The sequence below is a fragment of the Oncorhynchus masou genome, chromosome 8 (assembly GCF_036934945.1).
Source record: "Oncorhynchus masou masou isolate Uvic2021 chromosome 8, UVic_Omas_1.1, whole genome shotgun sequence".
Classification (NCBI taxonomy): domain Eukaryota; kingdom Metazoa; phylum Chordata; class Actinopteri; order Salmoniformes; family Salmonidae; genus Oncorhynchus; species Oncorhynchus masou.
The window spans coordinates 20,194,511-20,220,394 of record NC_088219.1 but is presented as its reverse complement, the minus strand read 5'-3'; the positions used below and the strand labels follow the sequence as shown (position 1 = coordinate 20,220,394).

The 25,884-nt window shown below is 43.6% G+C and overlaps 1 protein-coding gene across 3 annotated transcripts in view; it reads right to left on the bottom strand.

Annotated features, from left to right (window-relative positions):
• Positions 1-2,480: 2,480 nt before the first annotated feature.
• Positions 2,481-25,884, bottom strand: part of LOC135544348 (fibroblast growth factor 11-like) — a 90,768-nt gene continuing 67,364 nt past the window's right edge. For all 3 annotated transcript variants that reach the window (XM_064971889.1, XM_064971890.1, XM_064971891.1), the window contains exons 4-5: positions 11,109-11,307; positions 2,481-10,941 (exon numbers count right to left, since the gene is read on the bottom strand). In XM_064971889.1, the coding sequence (XP_064827961.1) occupies positions 10,745-10,941; positions 11,109-11,307 (396 nt within the window). In that variant the 3' untranslated portion in view covers positions 2,481-10,744. The remainder of the gene's footprint in view (positions 10,942-11,108; positions 11,308-25,884) is intronic.

Here is a 25,884-nt window from a genome sequence, read left to right as displayed (position 1 = left end):
CTACAGCTTGATTGGAGTCCACCTGTGGTAAATTCAATTGATTGGACATGATTTGGACAGTGCAATTCTAAGTTGACAGTGCATGTCAGAGCAAAAACCAAACCATGAGCAATATGTCCGTAGAGCTCCGAGACAGGATTGTGTCGAGGCACAGATCTGGGGAAGGGTACCAATACATTTCTGCAGCGTTGAAGGTCTCTAAGAACACAGTGGTGTAAGGGCCGACGCTGGAGACGAGAAGCAAGTACAGGAAGTGAACATTTACTGGAAAACGGACATCAAACCAAAACAATAGCAACGTCTGGACAGGGTGAGAAAAAAACATAATGACAATAATGCAGGGAACCAACTGAGGAACAGACGGATAAAGAATGACAATCACCAAAGTAATGGAGTCCAGGTGAGTCCAATATTGCGCAGCTGCGCAAAATGGTGGTGACAGGTGTGCGTACTGAAGGGCAGCCTGGCGCCCTTGAGCACCAGAGAGGGGGAGCGGGAGCAGGTGTGACAAGTGGCCTCCGTCATTCTTAAACGGAAGAAGTTTGGAACCACCAGGACTTCCTAGCGCTGGCCGCCTGGCCAAACTGAGCAATCAGGGGAGAAGGACATTGGTTAGGGAGGTGACCAAGGACCCAATGGTCACTCTGACAGAGCTCCAGAGTTCCTCTGTGGAGATGGGGGAACCTTCCAGAAGGACAACCATCTCTGCAGCTCTCCACCTATCAGGCCATTACGGTAGAGTGGCCAGACAGAAGCCACTCCTCAGTAAAAGGCACATAACATCCTGCTTGGAGATTTCCAAAAAGGCACCTAAGACTCTCAGACCATGAGAAACAAGATTGTCTGGTCTGATGAAACCAAGATTGAACTCTTTGGCCTGAATTCCATGCGTCACATCTGGAGGAAACCTGGCACCATCCCTACGGTGAAGCATGGTGGTGGCAGCATCATGCTGTGGGGATGATCTCAGAAGGGGTCGAAGGTTCACCTTCCAACAGGACAACGTCCCTAAGCACACAGCCAAGACTACGCAGGAGTGACTTCCGCACAGATCTCTGATTGTCCTTGAGTGGCCCAGCCAGAGCCCAGACTTGAACCCGATCTAACATCTCTGGAGAGAACATGTGCAGCAAAGCTCATCATCCAACCTGACAGAGCTTGAGAGGATTGTTAGAGAAGAATGGAAGAAACTCCTCAAATACCAAGCATGTATCGTCATACCCAAGAAGACTCAATGCTGTACTCACTGCCAAAGGTGCTTCAACAAAGTACTGAGTAAACGTAGCAAAATGTGAAAAAGTAAAGGTGTATGAATACTTTCTGAAAGCACTGTATGCATAGTATAATTGTTGTTTATTGATGTGCTCATGCAGAGCTCATCTGATAAAGAAACTGTTGTCAGCGCAATTCCCTGCTTAAATAAAGGTTAAATAAAGATAATACATAAAAAATACATGAATGAAGCTGTGCGAGAGAGAGAGTGTGTGTGTGTGTGTGTGTGTGTGTGTGTGTGTGTGTGTGTGTGTGTGTGTGTGTGTGAGAGAGAGAGAGAGAGAGACAACATGAGCTGATTGTGCAAATGTATTTATGTTTTCAATAATCATTTGAACACTGAAATATAGATTACATGTTGTCAACAGTCAAAGCCAATCCAATCTGTTTTGTCTATAGGGGATTTAAAGGGTGTGTGTGTGTGTGTGTGTGTGTGTGTGTGTGTGTGTGTGTCAGCTGGTCTGTCTGTGCTTGTGCTTGTGCTTGTATGAGTAATTGTTATTGTGTACATTTAATTGGTTGTGAGTTAAACATGTCTGTCACTGTGATGTGTGGTGTTTGTGTTCGGGCACGTGGACATTTGTATGTGTGTGTGTGTGTGTGTGTGTGTGTGTGTGTGTGTGTGTGTGTGTGTTCGGGCATGTGGACATTCTTATGTGTGTGTGTGTGTGTGTTTGGGCATGTGGACATTTGTATGTGTGTGTGTTTGGGCATGTGTGTGTGTGAAAGAGAGAACGAGACACAGCAGGGTTATGTGGCTGAGATGATGGGCCGGCGGAGTTTCCAGGGCTGCCCTGCTCAGTGCTCAGCCAGGAGGAGCTTCTGTCACCTGTCTCTCTCCAATCACCTGTGAGCACCTGCAGCTGTCATTACCATCTGGAACACACACACACACTCGCGCACCCATACTCTCTCTCTCTCACACACACATGCACACGCACACACACACACACACACACACACACACACACACACACACACACACACACACACACACACACACACACACACACACACACACACACACACACACACACACACAGACATATTTGTGTTTTCTTCACCTTGAGGTCTTGAAGTCTCACTGGTCAGCAGTCACACAACTAGTACCTGTAATCACTTAGCTTCAAGCTGTAAGTAATGTTGCCCGTCACATAACAATAATCACCAAGGGACAGTACGTACAATCATACAAATATATCTGTTTGTTTTATTGAATAATATTCTATAGTAAGACATCTCCTCTCGAGTCAGGTGTGAGTTACTATAGAAACACGTCTGATGGTAAAAATCTCCCATTGAGTCAGGTGTGAGTTACTATAGAAACACGTCTGATGGTAAACATCTCCCATTGAGTCAGGTGTGAGTTACTATAGAAACACGTCTGATGGTAAACATCTCCCATTGAGTCAGGTGTGAGTTACTATAGAAACACGTCTGATGGTAAACATCTCCCATTGAGTCAGGTGTGAGTTACTATAGAAACACGTCTGATGGTAAACATCTCCCATTGAGTCAGGTGTGAGTTACTATAGAAACACGTGTGATGGTAAACATCTCCCATTGAGTCAGGTGTGAGTTACTATAGAAACACGTGTGATGGTAAACATCTCCCATTGAGTCAGGTGTGAGTTACTATAGAAACACGTCTGATGGTAAACATCTCCCATTGAGTCAGGTGTGAGTTACTATAGAAATGAACTCAGGTCTGATGTTAAACTCAGGGAGAGGGTGAGGAGAGGGGCCTCTGTGTCTCTAGTTACTGAAGAGGATGTGTCATCCCTTATTGTGGGAGTTGGTAAATGGTGGTGCATGCATGTTATGAAAAAATGATCATGTCAACCTGGACTTGTTGTCCTTATTGCAGACTTCTGGACTGTTTAGTATCCTGTTAGTCCTCCTTGCTGGCTGTTAATCTATGCTGAAGACTGTTTGTCGTCCTTGCAAGTTGGTTGTCCTCGTGGCAGATTGTTAGTCCTCGATGCATTGTTATTACACTCCAGTCTTTTTGTTGTGGCTGCAGAGTTAGTAGATCCATCTCTGCTCTATCGCCATGTAAAGTCGCACCTGTGTTCATTGTCCCCTGGGAACGGTGGGAGGGGTCAAAGGAGTCAGCCCTTCTGTCATTGGCTCCATCTGTGCCAAGGCCCATCTTATTAATACGTATGGCTCTTGTTGGAAGACGTCTGTAACTTTTGGAAGACAAGAGGAAAGGATTGAGATCAACCAAGAGCCGAGAGGAGAAAGGAGATGGCGTGGTTAGTTTTTGGAAGACTTGTGTCATCCTAACGCTGAGCCCAGTGGGTGCTGGGACAGTCTGGACATTGCTGGGAATGGTCATAACTGACTGACAGACCAGTCCCTCTAGGATTTCGCAGGGATGTTTTGTGATATTTTTGCAGGGGGAAATGTTTTATTTTGCTGCAGAAATTCTGATATTCTGCATGGCAATATGCAGTGATGTTGTCCAATTTGTTGTGAAAATGCGCTAACGAGGGAAAACAATTCTTGGCATGTAGCTTATTTTTCCTATATTTAACTGTGTAGCTTAATTGAACTCTATGTGGTAAATGTGCAGTGATTGGTTGGAATTACAAGCCATATTTTTGTACTGCGTATGAGTCTGTTTAATTCGATGATGCAATGATTTTACTCTTTTATGAGGAAATGGTGCTGTGATGCAGTGAATTCTTGATTTTGCTAAAAAATATTTGCCATGGCGGAATCCGGGAGGGACTGACAGACAGGTGCTGGCTTTAAGAGGACAGATCTATCTGACCCTTTGCATGTTTCCACACACTGTTTTGCTCTGACTACATTTACAGTTTAGTGTTAAATCTCTTGCACCCTGTGTAACTCAATCACACTGTAGGATTCAGTGAGTGCATCATTTAGCATTCTGTGGGAATGATGAACCAGTGTCCTTACCACTTCACCCCACCACAAAACTTTTGTTCACCTACAAAACCACACTGAAGGGAGGATTGGTCTGAGGAAAGCAAAAACCTCCCTCCCTTAAGTCTCAATCAGAAAAACATGATAAAGCAGAACAAAAGAAAACACAACAAGAAACATTTATCACATTCATTCTTCAAGATATTTTCTGAAAATATATCAACACAAGACCTCACATTTCACAGATATTTTTTTTACACAGACATAGCTATATAGTAATATTTATATGAAACAATGAGCCAGGAGAGCACCATTCAAAGGGTAAGTTTGTTCTAAATCCAATTTGTGTACAGTAGACTGACAGCCCCTATACCTTAAACATCCCTGTTTAATCAAAATGGTTACTGTAAGCAGTACCGTCAAGTCCTTCAGAAGAACCCTATAAGCGTTCATTATTATTATTATAACATTGAGCCACTCTTTTTTTCTTTGTAGTATGAGAGTGGTGTTCCCCGTTTGACCCCAGTTTTGACTAGAACCTAAGACCAAGATCCTTCAAACATATAGAGTGCACTCTAGAGGAGTTCTATAAGAGTGAACTTAGAATAAATTCCCCGGTTTTCCCAACCAGAAACTTGGACCAAAGTGCCCGGAACTTTGCAACCGTAGGCCCCACTGTCTCAGAAAACTATGGTAAAGTACATAAGAACCAGGCAGCTCAATGCATGGCCAGATCACACTGGCCAGTGGTAATGGTCCAGTTCTATTTGGCTGTTGGTCTCTAAAGTGTGCCATAAGATGGAAGAATATCTCCCCCACAGCTGTTGTGAAAGTGGCCACTTTGTCCAGTTTACAGGTTGGAATCGGACGACACTACTCTGAGTTCATTATCAACAAACTTGGTTTGCTCCCCCCTCTCTGCACCTAAGGGAAATTATTGCTCTCAACGCTAGACTATTGCTCTCCAGCTTGGCTTTTATTGAGTCTATTGATCGTCACTCTCATGCCCTCTTTTTCTATCTTTTCCTCTCTCTTTCTCTCCTTTTTCTCTCTCACACACTCATACACACATACAGGTAGGTCATTACACTCACTCAGTCAGTCTTACACACACCTACATGTACAAACACACACACACACATAGTGTGCTACAGCGAAGGGTACTGGGCAGTAGACACATAGAACACCAGTTGGGGAGATTGAGCAGGAAATGAAGCGTGACTTCCAAGCACATATGAGAGGGCATGTGTGAACCACATTCTCAATGTCACTACCCCTCACTTCATGGGACCTGCTCTGTCTTAGGCATACACCTCACCAAATATTGATCTGCCGTTCATTCGCCGGGTTGGTTTTAGGGACCACTTGATGGTGGGCGGCAGTCAGCGATTCTACATGTTTGCACTCTGTTTGCAAATTACAGCTGGCAGTTTGTTCAGAGGTGTTAAGTACTCTAAGCTGGCGAACGCTACCAGTGTTTTTATTTTTGCCTCAACCAGGTAAAGATCTCTCTGGCATACTCTCAATATCAGAATCTAAGAGCCCTGCCTCACATCCAATTTCAGAACTATTGAACTTTCTCCGTCTCACATTCTATATCAGAACTAGTGAACTTTGTTTGTCTCACATTCTATCTCAGAACTATTGAACTTTGTTTGTCTCACATTCTATCTCAGAACTATTGAACTTTGGTTGTCTCACTTTCTATCTCATAACTATTGCACGTTGTTTGTTTCACATTCTATCTCAGAACTTTGAACTTTCTCTGTCTCACATTCTATCTCAAAACTATTGAACTTCCTTTGTCTCACATTCTATCTCTGAAATATTGAACTTCCTTTGTCTCACATTCTATCTCAGAACTATTGAACTTTGTTTGTCTCACATTCTATCTCAGAACTATTGAACTTTGTCTCACATTCTATCTCAGAACTATTGAACTTTGTTTGTTTCACATTCTATCTCAGAACTTTGAACTTTCTCTGTCTCACATTCTATCTCAGAACTTTGAACTTTCTCTGTCTCACATTCTATCTCAGAACTATTGAACTTCCTTTGTCTCACATTCTATCTCAGAACTATTGAACTTCCTTTGTCTCACATTCTATCTCAGAACTATTGAACTTCCTTTGTCTCACATTCTTTCTCTGAACTATTGAACTTCCTTTGTCTCACATTCTATCTCAGAAATATTGAACTTCCTTTGCCTCACATCAGTGACATGGCAGAAGATGTTTTGAAACAATTACTGCTTCGCATACAAGCCAGTGAATTATATGCGTTACAGCTGGATGAGTCAACAGACGTGGTGGGCCTGGCACAGCTCCTTGTATATATCCGTTACATTTATGGGGGTCAATTAAACATCCTCTTCTGCAAACCACTGGAAACTAGGACAACAGGAAAGGATATTTTGTAAGTACTGGACAGCTTTGTGACATCAAATGGACTTTGGTGATCAAGATGTGTTGGAATCTGTACTGATGGCGCAAAAGCCATGACAGGGAGACATAGTGGAGTGGTAACGGGCGTGCAAGCAGTTGCTCCCGACTCCACTTGAGTATACTGCAGCATCCAGCGAGAGGCTCCTGCTGCCACGGGAATGCCTGACAGCTTGAAAGACGTTTTGAACACTACAGTGAAAATGGTTAACTTTGTTAAGGTCCCTGAACTCTTGTGTATTTTCTGCACCATGCCATGATCTAGGAAGCGACCATGTAATGCTTTTACAGCATACTGAAGTACACTGGTTATTAAGGCACAAAGGATTGCCACGTTTTTTTTTAAAAGCTTAAAGTTTTCTATGATGACCGTAATTTTCACTTGTCTGACCTTGTGCATGATGACGAGTTTCTCACACAACGATCCTGTCTGGGTGATGTTTTTCTCGCCTGAATGATCTGAATCTAGGATTACAGGGACTCTCCACAACTATATTCATTGTGCAGGACAAAATTGAGACTATGATTAAGAAGTTGGATCTCTTCTCCGTCTGCATTAACAAGGACAACACACGTCTTTCCATCATCGTATGATTTGTTGTGTGCAATTGAACTCAAGCTTACGAACAATGTCAAATGTGATATAGCAAAGCACCTGAGTGAGTTGGGTGAGCAATTACGCAGGTACTTTCCTGAAATGGATGACACAAAGAACTATATTCGTTATCCTTTTCATGCCCTGCTTCTAGTCCACTTACCGATATCTGAACAAGAGAGCCTCACCGAAATTGCAAGAAGCGGAAATTGAATTTAATCAGAAGCCACTGCCAGATTTCTGGATTTGGCTGCGCTCAGAGTATCCTGCCGTGGCACATCACGTTGTTAAGACACTGACGCCCTTTGCAACCAGGCACCTATGTGAGAGTGGATTCTCAGCCCTCACTAGCATGAAAACTAAACTAAATACAGGCAGAGTGTGGAAAATGATTTAAGACGGAGTATCTCTCCAATACATCCCAACATTGTAGAGTCATGTGCGTCCTTCCTCATTAACCTGTGATGAGTTATTCACAATTTTAGATGAACACATAAGGTTTTATGTAAGATGGTTAAATAAAGAGCAAAATTATTGATTATTATTATATTATTATTTGTACCCTGGTCCTAAAAGTGCTCTTTGTCACTTCCCACGAGCGGGTTTGTGACAAAAACTCACACTCATTCTTATGTTTAATAAATGTAACATATAGTTTGTGTGTTTCAGGCTTACAATGATGGCAAAAAACAACATTTGAGAGTGCGCTGACCCTGGTGCTGGAGGGGTACGCAGCTGGAGGTTGAATGTTTTAAGGGATACAGGACTATACGGGGCAGCAGGGCAGGCTAGTGGTTAGAGCGTTGGACTAGTAACCAGAAGGTTGAAAGTTCAAACCCCCTTGCTGACAAGGTACAAATCTGCCCTTCTGCCCCTGAACATGCAGTTAACCCACTGTTCATAGGCCGTCATTGAAAATAAGAATTTGTTTTAGCTGACTTGCCTAGTAAAACATTTTTTTTAAAGGTTTGGGATCCACTGCTCTCGACCATCTCAGACATACTCTCGCCCTTAATAACATGCAGAAAACATCAATCTCACAGTCTGTACATTCTGGAACATTTGTATCTATTCTCCCTCTCTGTGTGCATTCTCCATCTTCTGTAATGTTGGTCAACATATTCACAGGCAGTCCACAGCGACTGGCTTTTTCTAAGCGGAATTCTCCAAGAGACTGTGGTATAAGTCTCCACACTGGCTGGATATTAAAGGAGGTCAGTGCAGTGCTGCTCTGTAATATACAATGGCATGCTAGCTCACTCTAACAGCATAGTCGCCATGGCAGGAACATGCTACGCTGCTATGTACAAGGTCAGAAATGCCTTTCGGCATTTTACTGTACATATCCCCATGCCTAGAAAAGCAACCTTCTGTACACTGGGCTGTTCCTGTATATGTTGTGCTGTGCTGTTGTCCACAATTTGTTTTAGATTTTATTGCCCATTGATACCTGCAGCACTCTCAGGCCAATAACAATACCGTGACAGTGCTGTGTTTGAAAGGTGGCCATTTGCCCCACAAATGTCACCTCCCCAGAGAAGGACATCACAAAGAGAGCCCTCCCAGTGCCCTATGTCCAGGGTGAAGGACATTGCAGAAGTCACCTCCCACTTAACACACACACGCATGCACACAAACACACACATGCACACACAGGCATACACAAACAAAGCACTCCCAAAATAAACTCACATATTCCCACAAACATCGCTACACTGGGGGAAGAACACAATCACAAACAGCCACGCACACAAAGAAATCCATATTTGCGAGTGGATTCCTCTGTGGTGATTTGATAAGGCTGGTGAGTGGATAAGGAGTGGGACGTCTGTAGAATAGTAAGTAGGTGCTCCAGCTCAGAGCCTCCTCAGGCTTTGATGTCAGCTTTAAACTCGGCTTTATGTCGACAACAGTCGCCAAGCAAAGGATCCACTCAACAATCACTGGCATTACCTTTCAGGTGACAGAGAATCTAATCAATTTAACACAGTAGCATTCCTTTTAGTCCAATCCTTAACATTTCTCTGAAATACTGTATTTTGGTGCATTATGGTCAACAAAAAGAGCTAGGGAGGCTGGCAAATAGGGAGATTGTTAAGCAGGCACATTCATAACCACTCACTCAGTAACTATCTCACACACTTGCAAAAAAAGCTGACTTTCTCTTTTAACACAGCCCAGCTCTTAAAGAGACTCAAAACTGTACAAATATTGCTGAGACGAGTTACAACATTTTACATAAATGTAGGTGAATAATTCAAGTACTGATGGCTGTATTCCATAAAACCCCTGGAAAGAACCTTCAAAGAGTTACATCATAATAACATAGCCTCATTTTGGGCCCAGGGGGTATTTAGCTCCATCACTCTCTCACATGCTTAGAGTCAGCCTGCTGAGCACAAACTGAAATCATCTCTGTCAGGATACTGTTATGTGGGCCAGAAATGGCAGTCATATACAAGTCGGGGCTCTCATAGTATTTTGGACATGGTGCTTTCATGGCTCCAGAAGGGAAAATGGCTATTCACTTCAGATAATGGAATACCCTGAAATTTCTGTCTGTGAGATTATTGCAAAGTTATACAGTAGTTGAATCATCATTATCACCATAATCACCGTAAACATTGTAATTTTGATTATTATTATCATCATCCTCCTGATTTATTATCATAAACTTCTTCAGTTCCCTCCATTATTACCTTCCTCATTGTGATTGATCGTTAGAGAAAGGAACTTTGAAAGAGGGAGATAGAAAAGGTCATCTTGTAGCCTGTAGATATAACTCTGATCCCAAAAGGGCTTGCTTGACTTGTCTCTTTCAACAGATGATTTGGCTTTTTTGAAATTGATTTGCTGACTGCAGTTCAACAGACAGCCCTGCTACCAAATAGAAATAGATCCCCCCCGATGTTGTCCAATAAAACATCATTTTGATGTCCCGCCTCCAGCTGTGAGGTGTGTGATTTGCAGGTGGGCAGATGATGGAGGCCAGGCATAGTCACACTTTCACCACGGTGATTGCCATTAATTAGAAGAGTGGACTCGAGAGTAGTAAGTATGATGACATGAAGTGATTATTGTTACACACCTCTCTCTCACACATACACACAGACACAATCACACATTCGCACATCAAAATACCACAATTAGAAATTAAAGTGTGTGCGCGAGTGGAGGTGATTTCTAGAAACTAGGACAGGTGATGGGAAGGCAGTAGATGAATGACAGAGAGATTATACAGGCTGTGCCTTTGGTAGTGAGTGTGCTAGAGGAGAAGGGGTAAAGGTGATTGACAGGGAGGGAGGGTGGTGGTGCTGACTTGGGCCCTGGTCTATCTTCCTCTCTGGTGGCAGGTGAGAGGAATTCCTCCTAGACCCAGACCTGATGGGCTGTTGACCCCTGACACTTCATCATGGTGCAGCCTAGTGCACTTCTGGGGAAAGGGGACCATTCCTCCAGCCAGCCCAAGTGCATGATGGGCAATTAAGTCCCTATTTAGTTCTGTGTCACTGCTGCCCCTCCCCACCATCGGTCCCCTGTGCTACGAGGCATCAGCCTTGGGGCATTTCTTTTCTTTCCTGCAGTTCTTGATGGAGAAAGTTCTTTCATGACGTTCTTCTGACGTCTTCACTGTCTTCTGGGCAGGGCCCTCTTTCTCTTTCTCTTTCTCTTTCTCTTTCTCTTTCTCTTTCTGTTCGTTGACTAGCTCGTGTAGCGATGGCTCCTTATACATGGCAACTGTGGGGCAGATAAGGGAAACAGTCGAAGTGTCCCAATGGTGAACATAAGCATCTGTAAGCATCTATAAGCATCTATAAGCATCTATAATAACTTTACACGTTTCTGATATATCCCTGTTTAGTAAAACAATCAGCACAGCATGGACAGGAGGGCACGTGACCAACCTTCTATAACTTTAGGCAGGAAGTGTGCAGCACCTTTGGTCTTCTTCACCCGGTTGCCCTTCATGACTTGTCCGTCGCGGTTGATACCGATATACCAGGAGCGGCCCGACTGGCTCTGTCTGTAGAGCATGGAGGAGTACGTCACGTAGTAGTTCTCAAACACACTCTCCTTGAACTTACACTCGGGGGTGAAGTGTTCCTAAAGAGGGAGACAGAGACACACAGAGAGAGAGAGAGAGAGAGAGAGAGGGAGGGAGGGAGGGAGGGAGAGAGAGAGAGAGAGAGAGAGAGAGAGAGAGAGAGAGAGAGAGAGAGAGAGACATTAACGACCAATCAAGCAAACTAAAACAAACATCATGAGAGGAACTGCTATACACATTCAGTCAACACTGAAACACAAACATACATTCATACAAATGTATGCATAGTATGTGCTCACACATACTGTACGCAAGCACGCACAAGCTCAGTGAAAAACAGATGAATTATGAAAGTTGTGTCTAAGGGGAATCGAAGGGAAAGCTAGGATTCTGTGTATTCATGTTTCTTTGAAAGCGAGAACATCTTGGTCTTTGGGGAGAAGGGTGTGGAGTGATTTCACTCATAGTGAGGCGTTACATTATAGCATCAGTGGTACAAACTTAACACAAACTAAGGTACAGAGGAAGAGACAAACCACTGGGAAATCCACCTACAAATATAAACACATAGTATGCAAATTAACAAATATACACATATTAACTTACTTTGGAAGTACATGAAAGTTCAGAGGCAGAACAAATGGTTCAAATGGAAGTCCCTTTCAACCTTCAAATTAAAAGATTCAATCCAGAGCATTCACACTGTCCTACTAGGTGACAGTGAACACACAGCAGCACCCACGGCTTCCAAAGTTAAATCTTTCAAACAGTTAGAACACCAGTTATTGGCTGTTAGCACATATCCCCAGTACCCACACCAGTGCTTAACCCACCTACCTCTAACACTAACATAAGGACCATTAAACCCTGCAGAATGTTTCCTGGTGATTGTAACCACTAGCGACAGGTATACATCTCTCTTAGTCACCATCAGGGTCCTTCCCCTGTCAGAGAGCAAACCCAATCTGCACGATTGATTTAGTGAGAGCAGCAGGGCAGAAACAGCTGACTGGATACTTTCTCTGAGACTTAGGGAGATTGGTGGAGATGGAGGACTCGTCAGGGATGAAGGAGCTCCATGGTCACACATTCACAGATCATCACCTCTCACCTTCAAGGTGCTGTGGCATGCATGTCTGGGAAAGCCAATCACATGCTGTATCTACGAGTGGTACCATACCCTTGCCCACCCACCCTCACCCCTAATCTCTGTCGTACCCCTGGTACCACCTCAGCCCCACACCTCTTCTCTATCGTACCCACGGTACCACCTCAGCCCCACACCTCTTCTCTGTCATACCCCTGGTACCACCCCAGCCCCCCCCCTATTCTCTATCGTACCCCCGGTACCACCTCAGCCCCCACCTCTTCTCTGTCATACCCCTGGTACCACCCCAGCCCCCCTATTCTCTATCGTATCCCCGGTACCACCTCAGCCCCACCCCTATTCTCTATCGTACCCCCGGTACCACCTCAGCCCCACCCCTATTCTCTATCGTACCTCCAGACCACCACAGCCCCACCCCTATTCTCTATCGTACCTCCAGACCACCACAGCCCCACCCCTATTCTCTATCGTACCCCCGGTACCACCTCAGCCCCACCCCTATTCTCTATCGTACCCCCGGTACCACCACAGCCCCACCCCTATTCTCTATCGTACCTCCAGACCACCCCAGCCCCACCCCTATTCTCTATCGTACCCCCGGTACCACCACAGCCCCACCCCTATTCTCTATCGTACCTCCAGACCACCACAGCCCCACCCCTATTCTCTATCGTACCCCCGGTACCACCCCAGCCCCACCCCTATTCTCTATCGTACCTCCAGACCACCACAGCCCCACCCCTATTCTCTATCGTACCTCCAGACCACCTCAGCCGCACCCCTATTCTCTATCGTACCTCCAGACCACCACAGCCCCACCCCTATTCTCTATCGTACCCCCGGTACCACCTCAGCCCCACCCCTATTCTCTATCGTACCTCCAGACCACCACAGCCCCACCCCTATTCTCTATCACCCCGGTACCACCTCAGCCCCACCCCTATTCTCTATCGTACCCCGGTACCTCCACAGCCCCACCCCTATTCTCTATCGTACCTCCAGACCACCCCAGCCCCACCCCTATTATCTATCGTACCCCCGGTACCACCACAGCCCCACCCCTATTCTCTATCGTACCTCCAGACCACCACAGCCCCACCCCTATTCTCTATCGTACCCCCGGTACCACCACAGCCCCACCCCTATTCTCTATCGTACCTCCAGACCACCTCAGCCGCACCCCTATTCTCTATCGTACCTCCAGACCACCTCAGCCCCACCCCTATTCTCTATCGTACCCCCGGTACCACCTTTTCTGTCGTACCCCCGGTACCACCTCAGCCGCACCCCTATTCTCTATCGTACCCCCGGTACCACCTCAGCCCCACCCCTATTCTCTATCGTACCCCCGGTACCACCTTTTCTGTCGTACCCCGGTACCACCTCAGCCCCACCCCTATTCTCTATCGTACCCCCGGTACCACCTTTTCTGTCGTACCCCCGGTACCACCCCAGCCCCACCCCTATTCTCTATCGTACCCCCGGTACCACCCCAGCCCCACCCCTATTCTCTATCGTACCCCCGGTACCACCTCAGCCCCACCCCTATTCTCTATCGTACCCCCGGTACCACCTCAGCCCCACCCCTATTCTCTATCGTACCTCCAGACCACCACAGCCCCACCCCTATTCTCTATCGTACCCCCGGTACCACCTCAGCCCCACCACTATTCTCTATCGTACCCCCGGTACCACCTCAGCCCCACCCCTATTCTCTATCGTACCCCCGGTACCACCTCAGCCCCACCCCTATTCTCTATCGTACCCTCGGTACCACCTTTTCTGTCGTATCCCCGATACCACCCCAGCCCCACGCCTGCTCTCTATCGTACCTCCAGACCACCCCAGCCCCACCCCTGCTCTCTATCGTACCTCCAGACCACACCAGCCCCACGCCTGTTCTCTATCGTACCTCCAGACCACCCCAGCCCCACGCCTGTTCTCTATCGTACCTCCAGACCACACCAGCCCCACGCCTGTTCTCTATCATACCTCCAGACCACCCCAGCCCCACGCCTGTTCTCTATCGTACCTCCAGACCACACCAGCCCCACCCCTGTTCTCTATCGTACCCTTGTACCATCCCAGACCTGCTTACCTACAGGTACATTCCACCTCTACATCACAGAGTTATTTATAGATCTTCTGACAAGTCTGATATCTTCAGCTGCACTCACACACACCAGAGGAGATCAATAGATGATCTGCTTCATTCATTATTAATCAGGCTGGAGAGAGGCCTGCTCCCCTGGACCTGCAGGGGAAAGCAGTGCACGAAGGCATTTTCAATGAGTCTCCAATCACCATAACCCAGGACCCTACCACTGACCTATGTGTCCCCATAACCCAAAACTAAACCTCTGATCATCACCAGGCATTATAACCCATCACTAAGACATAGATTACCTTAAATTCTGAAATGACCCTCATGGTAACAACCTTCGTCCTCGGAAATTATACCATCAGAAAAACCCACAAGGCGATTTCTGAACATTACCATGTTGATAATCCTTGATGAATTATGTGGAATGATCCTTATGATAACCCACTTCCTCATCATAACATCTATCTAACAGCATGTTGTAGCCAGGCGTCTCCTGAGGATTCCTGGCAAGATGTCAGCAGAGAGGAATTACCCTGATCATAACCGACTGCTAAACCCCTGAACTAATTATCCCGATAACCCCCAACTCAGCTACCATGTCTGCTACAGTATATCTAACTCACACAGCCTACTTTCTGTAATTACCATACCTTTAATCCATGACTCAGCCTCAAGGTAACCCACTATCTATCTTTGCAGGATGGTAGAGGACTCCCCATGACGTGACCTTCAAACCTACACTGATTTAGCCTCTACCTTTGAGCCCTACCTTAAAAACCAGTTGAGTAAATATGTGTGTGGAACCTGACAGGGAGGGTCACCCTTTTTAAGTGCAGAAGAGGGACATTTTCATTTAAAGATGAGTGCTTGGACTAAAGTATAAAATGGAATCAAAATCTCATCCTTCACTGGTGACTTATTGACTGACTCAGGCGGGTTCCTTCCCCTGCATCTCCAGCCAGAATGAATTCTAATGAAATCCTGCGAGAGAGGTAATATCCAGCGTCCGTGCAGAGAATCCTGAGGAGGGGTAGAACCTCTTTATCATGCAAAGCAGTATCCCTACCTTCCCCTCCCCCTCTCTCCTCCTCTACCTCCTTCTCCCTCAGCCAGCCCTTGTGTCTGATTACATCTATCTACCAGCTCCAGGACGCTTAACTCCTAACACCACCTTATGCTACGCTGCTCTGCTCTGTTCACCTGGAACAATAATCAAGCCAAGGACTCAGACCAGGCTGCTAGCACCAGGCAGCTACAAGCTACACCTAACAATGTTTACACAACCTTTCAGATCAATTGGTGTAACTGGTACCTCTTCTCCAGCCATGCAGTTGGGTCCATTCATACATGTTCATAGTGTGGGAGTTCTGTCCCACTTTTAATTTGAGGCCTATTTTAACACTGAAAAAGCTGTTTCTAAATTAAGTTAAAACATCAATGTGACATTATTACATACAACGATATATGATGACATTTAATATTATAAATGTAATAAAACAACAAACTTTTCTATGGAGTTTTTATGCGCCCCATTAAAAGACTGGTAGCTGCCTGGTAGCCTTCACATGTGTAGCTTGTTGTTTATGTTTGCCAATCAAAGAGTCAAGACAGGCACTGTTATTCTGTATGGGATGATAAGTTGCCTTGGCTACTGCATCTCTCCCTCTGTCTGCTTCTCCCATCTCACACACACCAGCCCCTCCGCTGCTGCAGCAATAGAGCGCCAGCCTCTCTCTCTTGCACAGCAGTGCTCACGTTAAAACAGTACCTAAAAAAACATATGTATTTTGAATATCTAGATATCCATCAAAAATGTATGATACTGTTCGAATAGTGAAATTATTCAAATGCCCATTCCCTAGCTAAAAATTGAGGTACTGTTTCCTTGGCGTAGTCTTCTGTATTGCCACCAGGCGTTGTAGTGACACATTAGGCAGTCCTGCCTGTGTTTGTTGATCAACCCCAGCAGTCCCTTGGTAATATAGGGCCTTTTACCTTTCCCTGTCTCCTCCATCCTCTGTGACCCGGAAACCGATAATTGGTCGTGGTCGAGGAGAGTGTCAATTCGTTAGTAGGTGAACGGAAGAGTGTCCTCCTCGATAGCCATCTTTCATCGAGGATAGTCATGTGTATGTGTATCCTATGTGTATCCTACCTCTGTATCCTATGTCTTTCGCGGAAGAGTTTTTAAACCAGCTTTTGTTTTGTCAGAGGAGAAAAGCATGCATACTTTAAAAGACAATATGCTACTTATACTTTTAGCTAGAAAATGTTTTTACACAACTAATTAATTAGCTTTTATCACTTTACACATTTATTTTGGGCTACACCAATGTAAACTTCAATTACCTGATTTCATACAAGCACATTTTCGTCCACATTCTCTCTCCTCGCCGGCTCTCCCCGATTACCTTTGACATTTTTCAAAAATAGGAAAGAGAGGATGGAGTAGAGAGGACACAGGAGTTGAGCAAATCCAATTAAGAAAAGTCCTAGAATATGCTGTGAAATCTGCCTATCTGCAGTAATCCCGCCATCTTTCCATGCTGCTGCATTGACACTGCAGCAGCAACCCCCTGCAGATCGTAACTTTCACTGACTCTCCTAATGGGTCTTTCCTCTGGCTGTGTGTGTGTGTGTGTGTGTGTGTGTGTGTGTGTGTGTGTGTGTGTGTGTGTGTGTGTGTGTGTGTGTGTGTGTGTGTGTGTGAGAGAGAGAGAGAGTATGGGTGTGCGAGTGTGTGTGTTTCGAAGTGTGCAGGGGGGGACACCTGCACATGTTGTTGATGCCTTTAGAACCAGGTGCAGATGTTCTGTGACATGGCACATTACATAAGTCAATAATGCATGGATGCACTTTTAACCCCTAGAGTCGTTTGATGCACCCTTATGTCACACAGTTAAGCCATTTTGAATATTGAATAGCTCCCCGGTCTACACAAGAGGATCTGAACAGGAAAATCGTCACAACAATGTCTGTAAAACCCAAACCATTAGAGCTACAAACGAGTAAGTCACCACCATCAAAAGATGAGACTATCAGTTGTTTTGTTCCACGACACACACAAGTTTCAGGGGAGTCATCTGAAGGTAACGGGCTGTAAAAATGGCAGAACATGCATCGGAGGTAAAAAGTTCCACGAATAAGGTGACCAAACTTCTTCAGTTTTCTTATATCGTTCATATATAGGACAGGCACTTCAAAACCTTCCTTTTGGACTGTCTGTTTTGCCATGTACAAATGTGTTATTCAATGCGTTTCTAAGGGCTATAGCAGTAAAGGCCAAGTTTTTATATAAATGCTTTATATAACTACAGGGTCCTAAAATTCAAAATAAAATGGCTAAATTATAAATTTTATGACCGTCTTAAAACAATTATATATGTTAGCTTAGTAGATATTGTGATCTAAGGGCTTAACCACCACATGGCCCTTCTTTAGTGGTTTATGATGCCACAGCCTGGTATGATGTGTGTGCGACAACTGAGCAGTGGGTGGGGTCTAGGTGGGTGGGGTCTAGGCGATGTGTAGTGATGTCTACTGGCTAATCTACTGTACAGCCATCTCTGGGTTGGTTGACATGTGGAGAATCTGTTGATGTGATTCACGTGGGAGGGGAGTGGCAGCTGTGACCACGCATCGACCTCTCATCCCTTTATTCCTCCATTTGTCATCCCCTGCTCAATGTCCCGTTTATGGGAGAGAGAAAGCGGAGGGAGATTGAGAGCGGGAGAAAGATAGAGAGATATTGTACTTGTGATGTTTCTGTTTCATAAAAAAGGGTGTACTTCTCTGCATATGTATTGGGTTTTTAAGTGTTTGTGTTGTGTGTGTGTGTGTGTGTGTGTGTGTGTGTGTGTGTGTGTGTGTGTGTGTGTGTGTGTGTGTGTGTGTGTGTGTGTGTGTGTGTGTGTGTGTGTGTGTGTGTGTGTGTGTGTGTGTGTGTGTGTGTGTGTGTTGTGAACAAAGAGCATTGCTGACAAATGTATCAGGACTGTGGAATTTACCTAAGACTATCACAATGACTAGAACAATGGCTGTCACTGGTGCTGCAGGCAAGTCTACATCTCTTACTTAGTACTTACTATCTTAGCAGAGAGCCTTGGTGCTGGACTAATGATAAATGAATAGAAAGAAGGAACCCTGCCTGCAGACAGTATTACTTCTAGCTAAGTGCACTTAATTGCCTGGATGGCAACATGTCTGCCCCTGTACCATTCCATTCCATTTCTCTCTACCTCATCCCTTCTTTCTCTATCCCTGCAGTTTTGCCCGATTACTCTTCTCTTCTCTCTCCTGTTCTTTCTCCCCCATTGTGATGGAGATGATGCTATCTGGCTGGCTGTGTTGTCCTGCATCTCAATGCTGCCCTCACAGGTGACGAATGGACTACACAGCCATTTATCAGGAAAGGTCTCTCTCTCGCTCTCTCTCCGCCTTTCCTTCTCTCTCTCTCTCTCTCCCCGCCTTTCCTTCTCCCTCCCTCTATCTCTCTATCACGCATACACACACACACACACACACAAACAAACGTCCAAATGCCTGAACACAAACACCACATAACACAGTGATTTATATTTACAAACACAATAACAATTACTCATACAAGCACAAACCATACACAAACACTATTAACCAACACACACAACAACCACTACACAAATACACAAAAGCACTGAAGTGTATAAAACATTAAGAACACATTTTTTTATTTTTATTTTTTTTATTGAATATCCAAAACATACAAAATACTTGCAGTGAAGCCGCTCAACAAATACATCACACCAGTCATCTAACAGACTCCCATTCAGAGCAACACACAGAAGCATCCAGGGTCAACGCCCTGCTCAGGGGCACATTGAAAGATCTCCCACAAGGCTCCCCCCAAAAAACGGGACTGCGAACCCTCCAAGAACCCCCCCCCCACAGTTCCTCATAGCTGTCCTTCAACCATTCGAGACCCATCCCACAGTCACCCCACACCAATATTCTTTAAAAAAAAGAAAATAATAAAAAATAGAATTAATTCCATTCCCCACACCCAAGAACCCCCCACCCCAATGCACCAACAACCAAGAAAATGAACTCATGAGAAAAAAGAAAAACACAAAAGAAAACAGAAAACAACAATGCAAAAAAAAAAGACAAGGACAACTAAAATCATAAGAGTAAGGCCAACTGTATATATTTGAGTGTATGTCTGGCACTAATTACATATGTGTGTGTCCGTGTATGTGTGTATTTGAATGAAAGTGTATGTACAGTGCCTTGCGAAAGTTTTCGGCCCCCTTGAACTTTGCGACCTTTTGACACATTTCAGGCTTCAAACATAAAGATATAAAACTGTATTTTTTGTGAAGAATCAACAACAAGTGGGACACAATCATGAAGTTGAACGATATTTATTGGCTATTTCAAACTTTTTTAACAAATCAAAAACTGAAAAATTGGGCGTGCAAAATTATTCAGCCCCTTTACTTTCAGTGCAGCAAACTCTCTCCAGAAGTTCAGTGAGGATCTCTGAATGATCCAATGTTGACCTAAATGACTAATGATGATAAATACAATCCACCAGTGTGTAATCAAGTCTCCGTATAAATGCACCTGCACTGTGATAGTCTCAGAGGTCCGTTAAAAGCGCAGAGAGCATCATGAAGAACAAGGAACACACCAGGCAGGTCTGAGATACTGTTGTGAAGAAATCTAAAGCCGGATTTGGTTACAAAAAGATTTCCCAAGCTTTAAACATCCCAAGGAGCACTGTGCAAGCGATAATATTGAAATGGAAGGAGTATCAGACCACTGCAAATCTACCAAGACCTGGTCCCTCTAAACTTTCAGCTCATACAAGGAGAAGACTGTTCAGAGATGCAGCCAAGAGGCCCATGATCACTCTGGATGAACTGCAGAGATCTACAGCTGAGGTGGGAGACTCTGTCCATAGGACAACAATCAGTCGTATATTGCACAAATCTGGCCTTTATGGAAGAGTGGCAAGAAGAAAGCCATTTCTTAAAGATATCCATAAAAAGTGTAATTTAAAGTTTGCCACAAGCCACCTGGGAGACACACCAAACATGTGGAAGAAGGTGCTCTGGTCAGATGAAACCAAAATTGAACTTTTTGTCAACAATGCGAAAATGTTTCTAAAAGCAACACAGCTCATCACCATGAACACACCATCCCCACTGTCAAACATGTTGGTGGGCATCATGGTTTGGGCCTGCTTTTCTTCAGCAGGGACAGGGAAGATGGTTAAAACTGATGGGAAGATGGATTCAGGACCATTCTGGAAAAGAACCATGGAGTCTGCAAAAGACCTGAGACTGGGACGGAGATTTGTCTTCCAACAAGACAATGATCCAAAACATAAAGCAAAATCTACAATGGAATGGTTCAAAAATTAACATATCCAGGTGTCAGAATGGCCAAGTCAAAGTCCAGACCTGAATCCAATCGAGAATCTGCGGAAAGAACTGAAAACTGCTGTTCACAAATGTTCTCCATCCAACCTCACTGAGCTCGAGCTGTTTTGCAAGGAGGAATGGGAAAAAAAATTCAGTCTCTCGATATGCAAAACTGATATAGACATACCCCAAGCGACTTACATCTGTAATCGCAGCAAAAGGTGGGGCTACAAAGTATTAACTTAAGGGGGCTGAATAATTTTGCACGCCCAATTTTTCAGTTTTTGATTTGTTAAAAAAGTTTGAAATATCCAATAAATGTCGTTCCAGTTCATGATTGTGTCCCACTTGTTGCTGATTCTTCACAAAAAAATACAGTTTTATATCTTTATGTTTGAAGCCTGAAATGTGGCAAAAGGTCGCAAAGTTCAAGGGGGCTGAATACTTTCGCATGGCACTGTATATGCATGTAAAAACACTGCCCATGAGTGTCATTCAAACTTACTTTTTATTATGTTTTATTTTACTTTATTTTTTACATTTTGACCACATCTTTGACCATCATTCTGTCTCCTGCCCAGCAACTCCAGTCCCACTTGTCTCCAATTCCACATCCCAACCCTCAGATTCCCTCAGCCCATCGCACCTATCTCTGTAGGCCACCCTCTTCGGATTTCTAAACATATATCTTTCAACTATGCTGTGATGTTTAACGTACAATTTCAATCTATTTAATCCAATAGAATCCATAGATTGCGATTTGAAGATAATTGACTGACCCAGTCTCTCCAGATCTCAGTACTATTGCTAGGGTCAATTTTCTATCAATGTTATGCATTTTTAGCCCTTCCTGAACCTGAGAAAGGCTACCTGAGGGCAATACCAAAATAAATTGTCTATTGATTCTGTATCCTCACAACAAAATCTGCTGATCTTCGATGATTTTATGCCCCAAATATTCAACATATTGTTGGTGGCAAGATTTCTACATAATCATTTTAGCTGAAAAGCACAAAGTCTTGAATCTTGCGTCATTTTATACATCAACTCATGCACCCTGTACCATGGAATCGGTACATCAAAAATCTCTTACCAACTATTTTGCAATCTCTATGGCACAGTTGTCAACATACTGGTCCTCAAATGAAACTGGTATACTTTCCAATTTATGCTATTTTTATTCCTCCGTCAGTTTTGATTCTTTATACTGGGCAGACAGACCTGTTCCCTACCTCCTCCAGCTGCCACCTGCTATAATCTATTGGTTGTACTCTTGGATTGAGCAGACCTTCCTGTACAATTTTGATAACTCCATAAAAGGCATATCCATTCCAATTTACAATATCATTTAAAAAATGATAAAATACCCTTTTCAAACATCTTTCCCATAACAAGCACATTTGAGTTCAGCCATAATATTTGTTGTAATATTTGTTCTATCTTTTCAGGGGGATGAAATAGAAATTGTAGCCATCTCTGCAATGCTTTTTTTAAAGAGAGATACTTTGAAAAAAGTATCATTTTCAATTAATCGAAAATGAGACATGGCAATCTGCACAAAGGCAAAAAGGCCATTTTTAAACTATGGATGAGCTTTTCATAGTAATTTACTTGAGAACCATTTAGAGTTCAAGTCAAACATTTGAATAAGTGAAGCTTTTAGAGAGAAGTTAGTGCTTTATTATTTAATCATCTCAACCCACCCAATTCATATTCATTACAGTATATAGATAGGCACGCTTTATTTTGTCTGGTTTAGCTTCTACGAGATGAAGATACATATTTTTTGCTCATATGATTTGAAAAACGAATCATCAGGAGTAGGCAGTGAGTAAACTGAGATATGACTAAGGAGTTAATCAGGGTCATTTTTTCCATAAATAGACAGGTATTTACCTCTCCATGGTTGCAGGATCTTGTCTATTTTTCTATTGAAATTCATTGTGGAGAGCTTATTTATATATTTTGTGATATGAATACCAAGTCAGACCATTTTATAGGTAAACTGCAGGGTAATGTAAAATTAGTATTTTTTAAAGATCCAATACGTAATATTGTAAACTTAATCATAATTAGGTTTTAGTCCAGAGAGTCCATAAAAGTTATCTAGATCTTCAATGAGACATTGCAGGGATCTAGCTTGTGGACTTGAGTCATCGGCATACATGGACACCTTTGTTTTTAAGCCTTGGATTTCTAATCCTCTAATGTTGTTATTGGATCTAATTTTAATAGCTAGCATTTCACTGAACATAACGAATAGATATGGTGACAGCGCACACCCTTGTTTAACTCCTCTTGAAAATTCAAAACTCCCAGAGAAGTAGCTGTTATTTACTATATTACACCTGGTGTTGCTATATATTACTTTTACCCATTTTATAAGAGAATCACCAAAATTGCCATTTATAAATAAAATCCAGTCTTACTTTATCAAATGCCTTTTCAAAATCCGTAAATGCCAGGCCTGGCTTCTTAGATGTTTCATGACGTTCTTGTCACGACCGTCGTAAGAAGCGGACCAAAGTGCAGCATCGTGTAAATGCATAATATAATAGATGACAAAAAACACGAAGTAAACTGTACAAAACCAATAAACAAATAACGACCGTGAAGCTATCATAAGCACTGTGCTGACACAAGCAACTAACATAGACAATCATCCACAAACAAACAGTGAAACCCAGGCTATCTAAGTATGATTCTCAATCAGAGACAACTAATGACACCTGCCTCTGATTGAGAACCATACTATGCCGAAACATAGAAATCCCAAAATCATAGAAAAACAAACGTAGACTGCCCACCCCAACTCACGCCCTGACCATACTAAATAATGTCAAAACAATAGAAATAAAGGTCAGAACGTGACAGTTCTATTATTTCTAGAAGTTGTTGTATATTATCTCCAATGTATCGTCCATGTAAAAAAACACCCTTTAGCGGGATAATTTTTGTCAACATCCGCTAAATTGCAGAGCGCCAAATTCAAATTAAATTACAAAAAAATATTTAATTTTCATAAAATCACAAGTGCAATATACCAAAACAAAGCTTAGCTTGTTGTTAATCCACCTGGCATGTCAGATAAATAAAAAAAAGCTTTACAGCGAAAGCAAACCAAACGTTTATGTTAGGACAGCTCTCTCAGCAGACAAAACATTACAAACAGCTAGCAGCAAAGTAGATTGCTTTTCTGACTTTCGTGACCAATCAATCACTTACCTTTGATGATCTTTGGATGTTTGCCCTCACAAGACTCCCAGTTACACAATAACTGTTTGTTTTGTTCCATAAAGATTATTTTTATATCCAAAAACCTCCATTTGGTTGGCGTGTTTTGTTCAGTCATCCACAGTCTCACGCAGGTCACGACGGGCAGACGAAGATTCCAAATAGTATCAGTAAAGTTCGTAGAAACATGTCAAACGTTTTTATAATCAAGCCTCAGTTGTTTTTACAATAAATAATCGATAATATTTCAACCGGACGGACGGTAGCTTTTTCAATAGGAGAGAGAGAGAAAAGGTCTGCTCCAAGCTGCTCGCGCATGCAAAAATCTTATCCAGCTATCCACTGACGCGATGTGATCATTCTCGCTCATAAAAGCCTGAAACTATGTCTAAAGACTGGTCACACCATGTGGAAGCCATGGGGAAAGGAATCTGGTTGATATCCCTTTAAATGGAGGGAAGGCATGCAATGGAACAGAGAGGTTTCAGAAAAACCTTTCAGTTCCACCACCCACACATGCAAGGACATCACCTGGTTTCAATGATGTTTCTAGAGACAATATCTCTCTCATCATCACTCAATGCCTAGGTTTACTTCCACTGTATTCACATCCTATCATACCTTTGTCTGTACATTATACCTTGAAGCTATTTTATCGCCCCCAGAAACCTCCTTTTACTCTCTGTTCCAGATGTCCCAGACGACCAATTCTCATAGCTTAGCTGTACCCTTTTCCTACTCCTCCTCTGTTCCTCTGGTGATGTAGAGGTGATTCCAGGCCCTGCAGTTCCTAGCTCCACTCACATTCCCCAGGTGCTCTTTTTTGATGACTTATGTAACCATAATAGCCTTGGTTTCATGCATGTTAACATTAGAAGCCTCCTCCCTAAGTTTGTTTTATTCACTGCTTTAGCACACTCTGCCAACCCGGATGTCCTAGCCATGTCTGAATCCTGGCTTAGGAAGACCACCAAAAACTCTGAGATCTCCATCGGCGGTGTTGCAATCTACTGCAGAGATAGCCTGCAGAGTTCTGTCCTACTATCCAGGTCTGTACCCAAACAATTTGAACTTCTACTTTTAAAAATCCACCTCTCCAAAAACAAGTCTCTCACCGTTGCCGCCTGCTATAGACCACCCTCTGCCCCCAGCTGTGCTCTGGACACCATATGTGAACTGATTGCCCCCCATCTATGTTCAGAGCTCGTGCTGCTAGGTGACCTAAACTGGAACACGCTTAACACCCCAGCCATCCTACAATCTAAGCTTGATGCTCTCAATCTCACACAAATGATCAATTAACCTACCAGGTACCACCCCAAAGCCGTAAACATGGGCACCCTCATAGATATCATCCTAACCAACTTGCCATCTAAATACACCTCTGCTGTTTCCAACCAAGATCTCAGCGATCACTGCCTCATTGCCTGCATCCGTAATGGGTCAGCGATCAAGCGACCTTCACTCATCACTGTCAAACGCTCCCTGAAACACTTCACTGAACAGGCCTTTCTAATCAACCTGGCCTGGGTGTCCTAGAAGGATATTGACCTCAGCCCGTCAATAGAGGATGCCTGTTTTTTTTTAAATGCCATCCTCATCATCTTAAATAAGCATGCCCTATTCAAGAAATTTAGAACCGGGAACAGATATAGCCCTTGGTTCTCTCCAGACCTGACTGCCCTTAACCAACACAAAAACATCCTATGGTGTTCCGAATTAGCATCGAACAGACCCTGTGATATGCACCTTTTCAGGGAAGATAGAAACCAATATACACAGG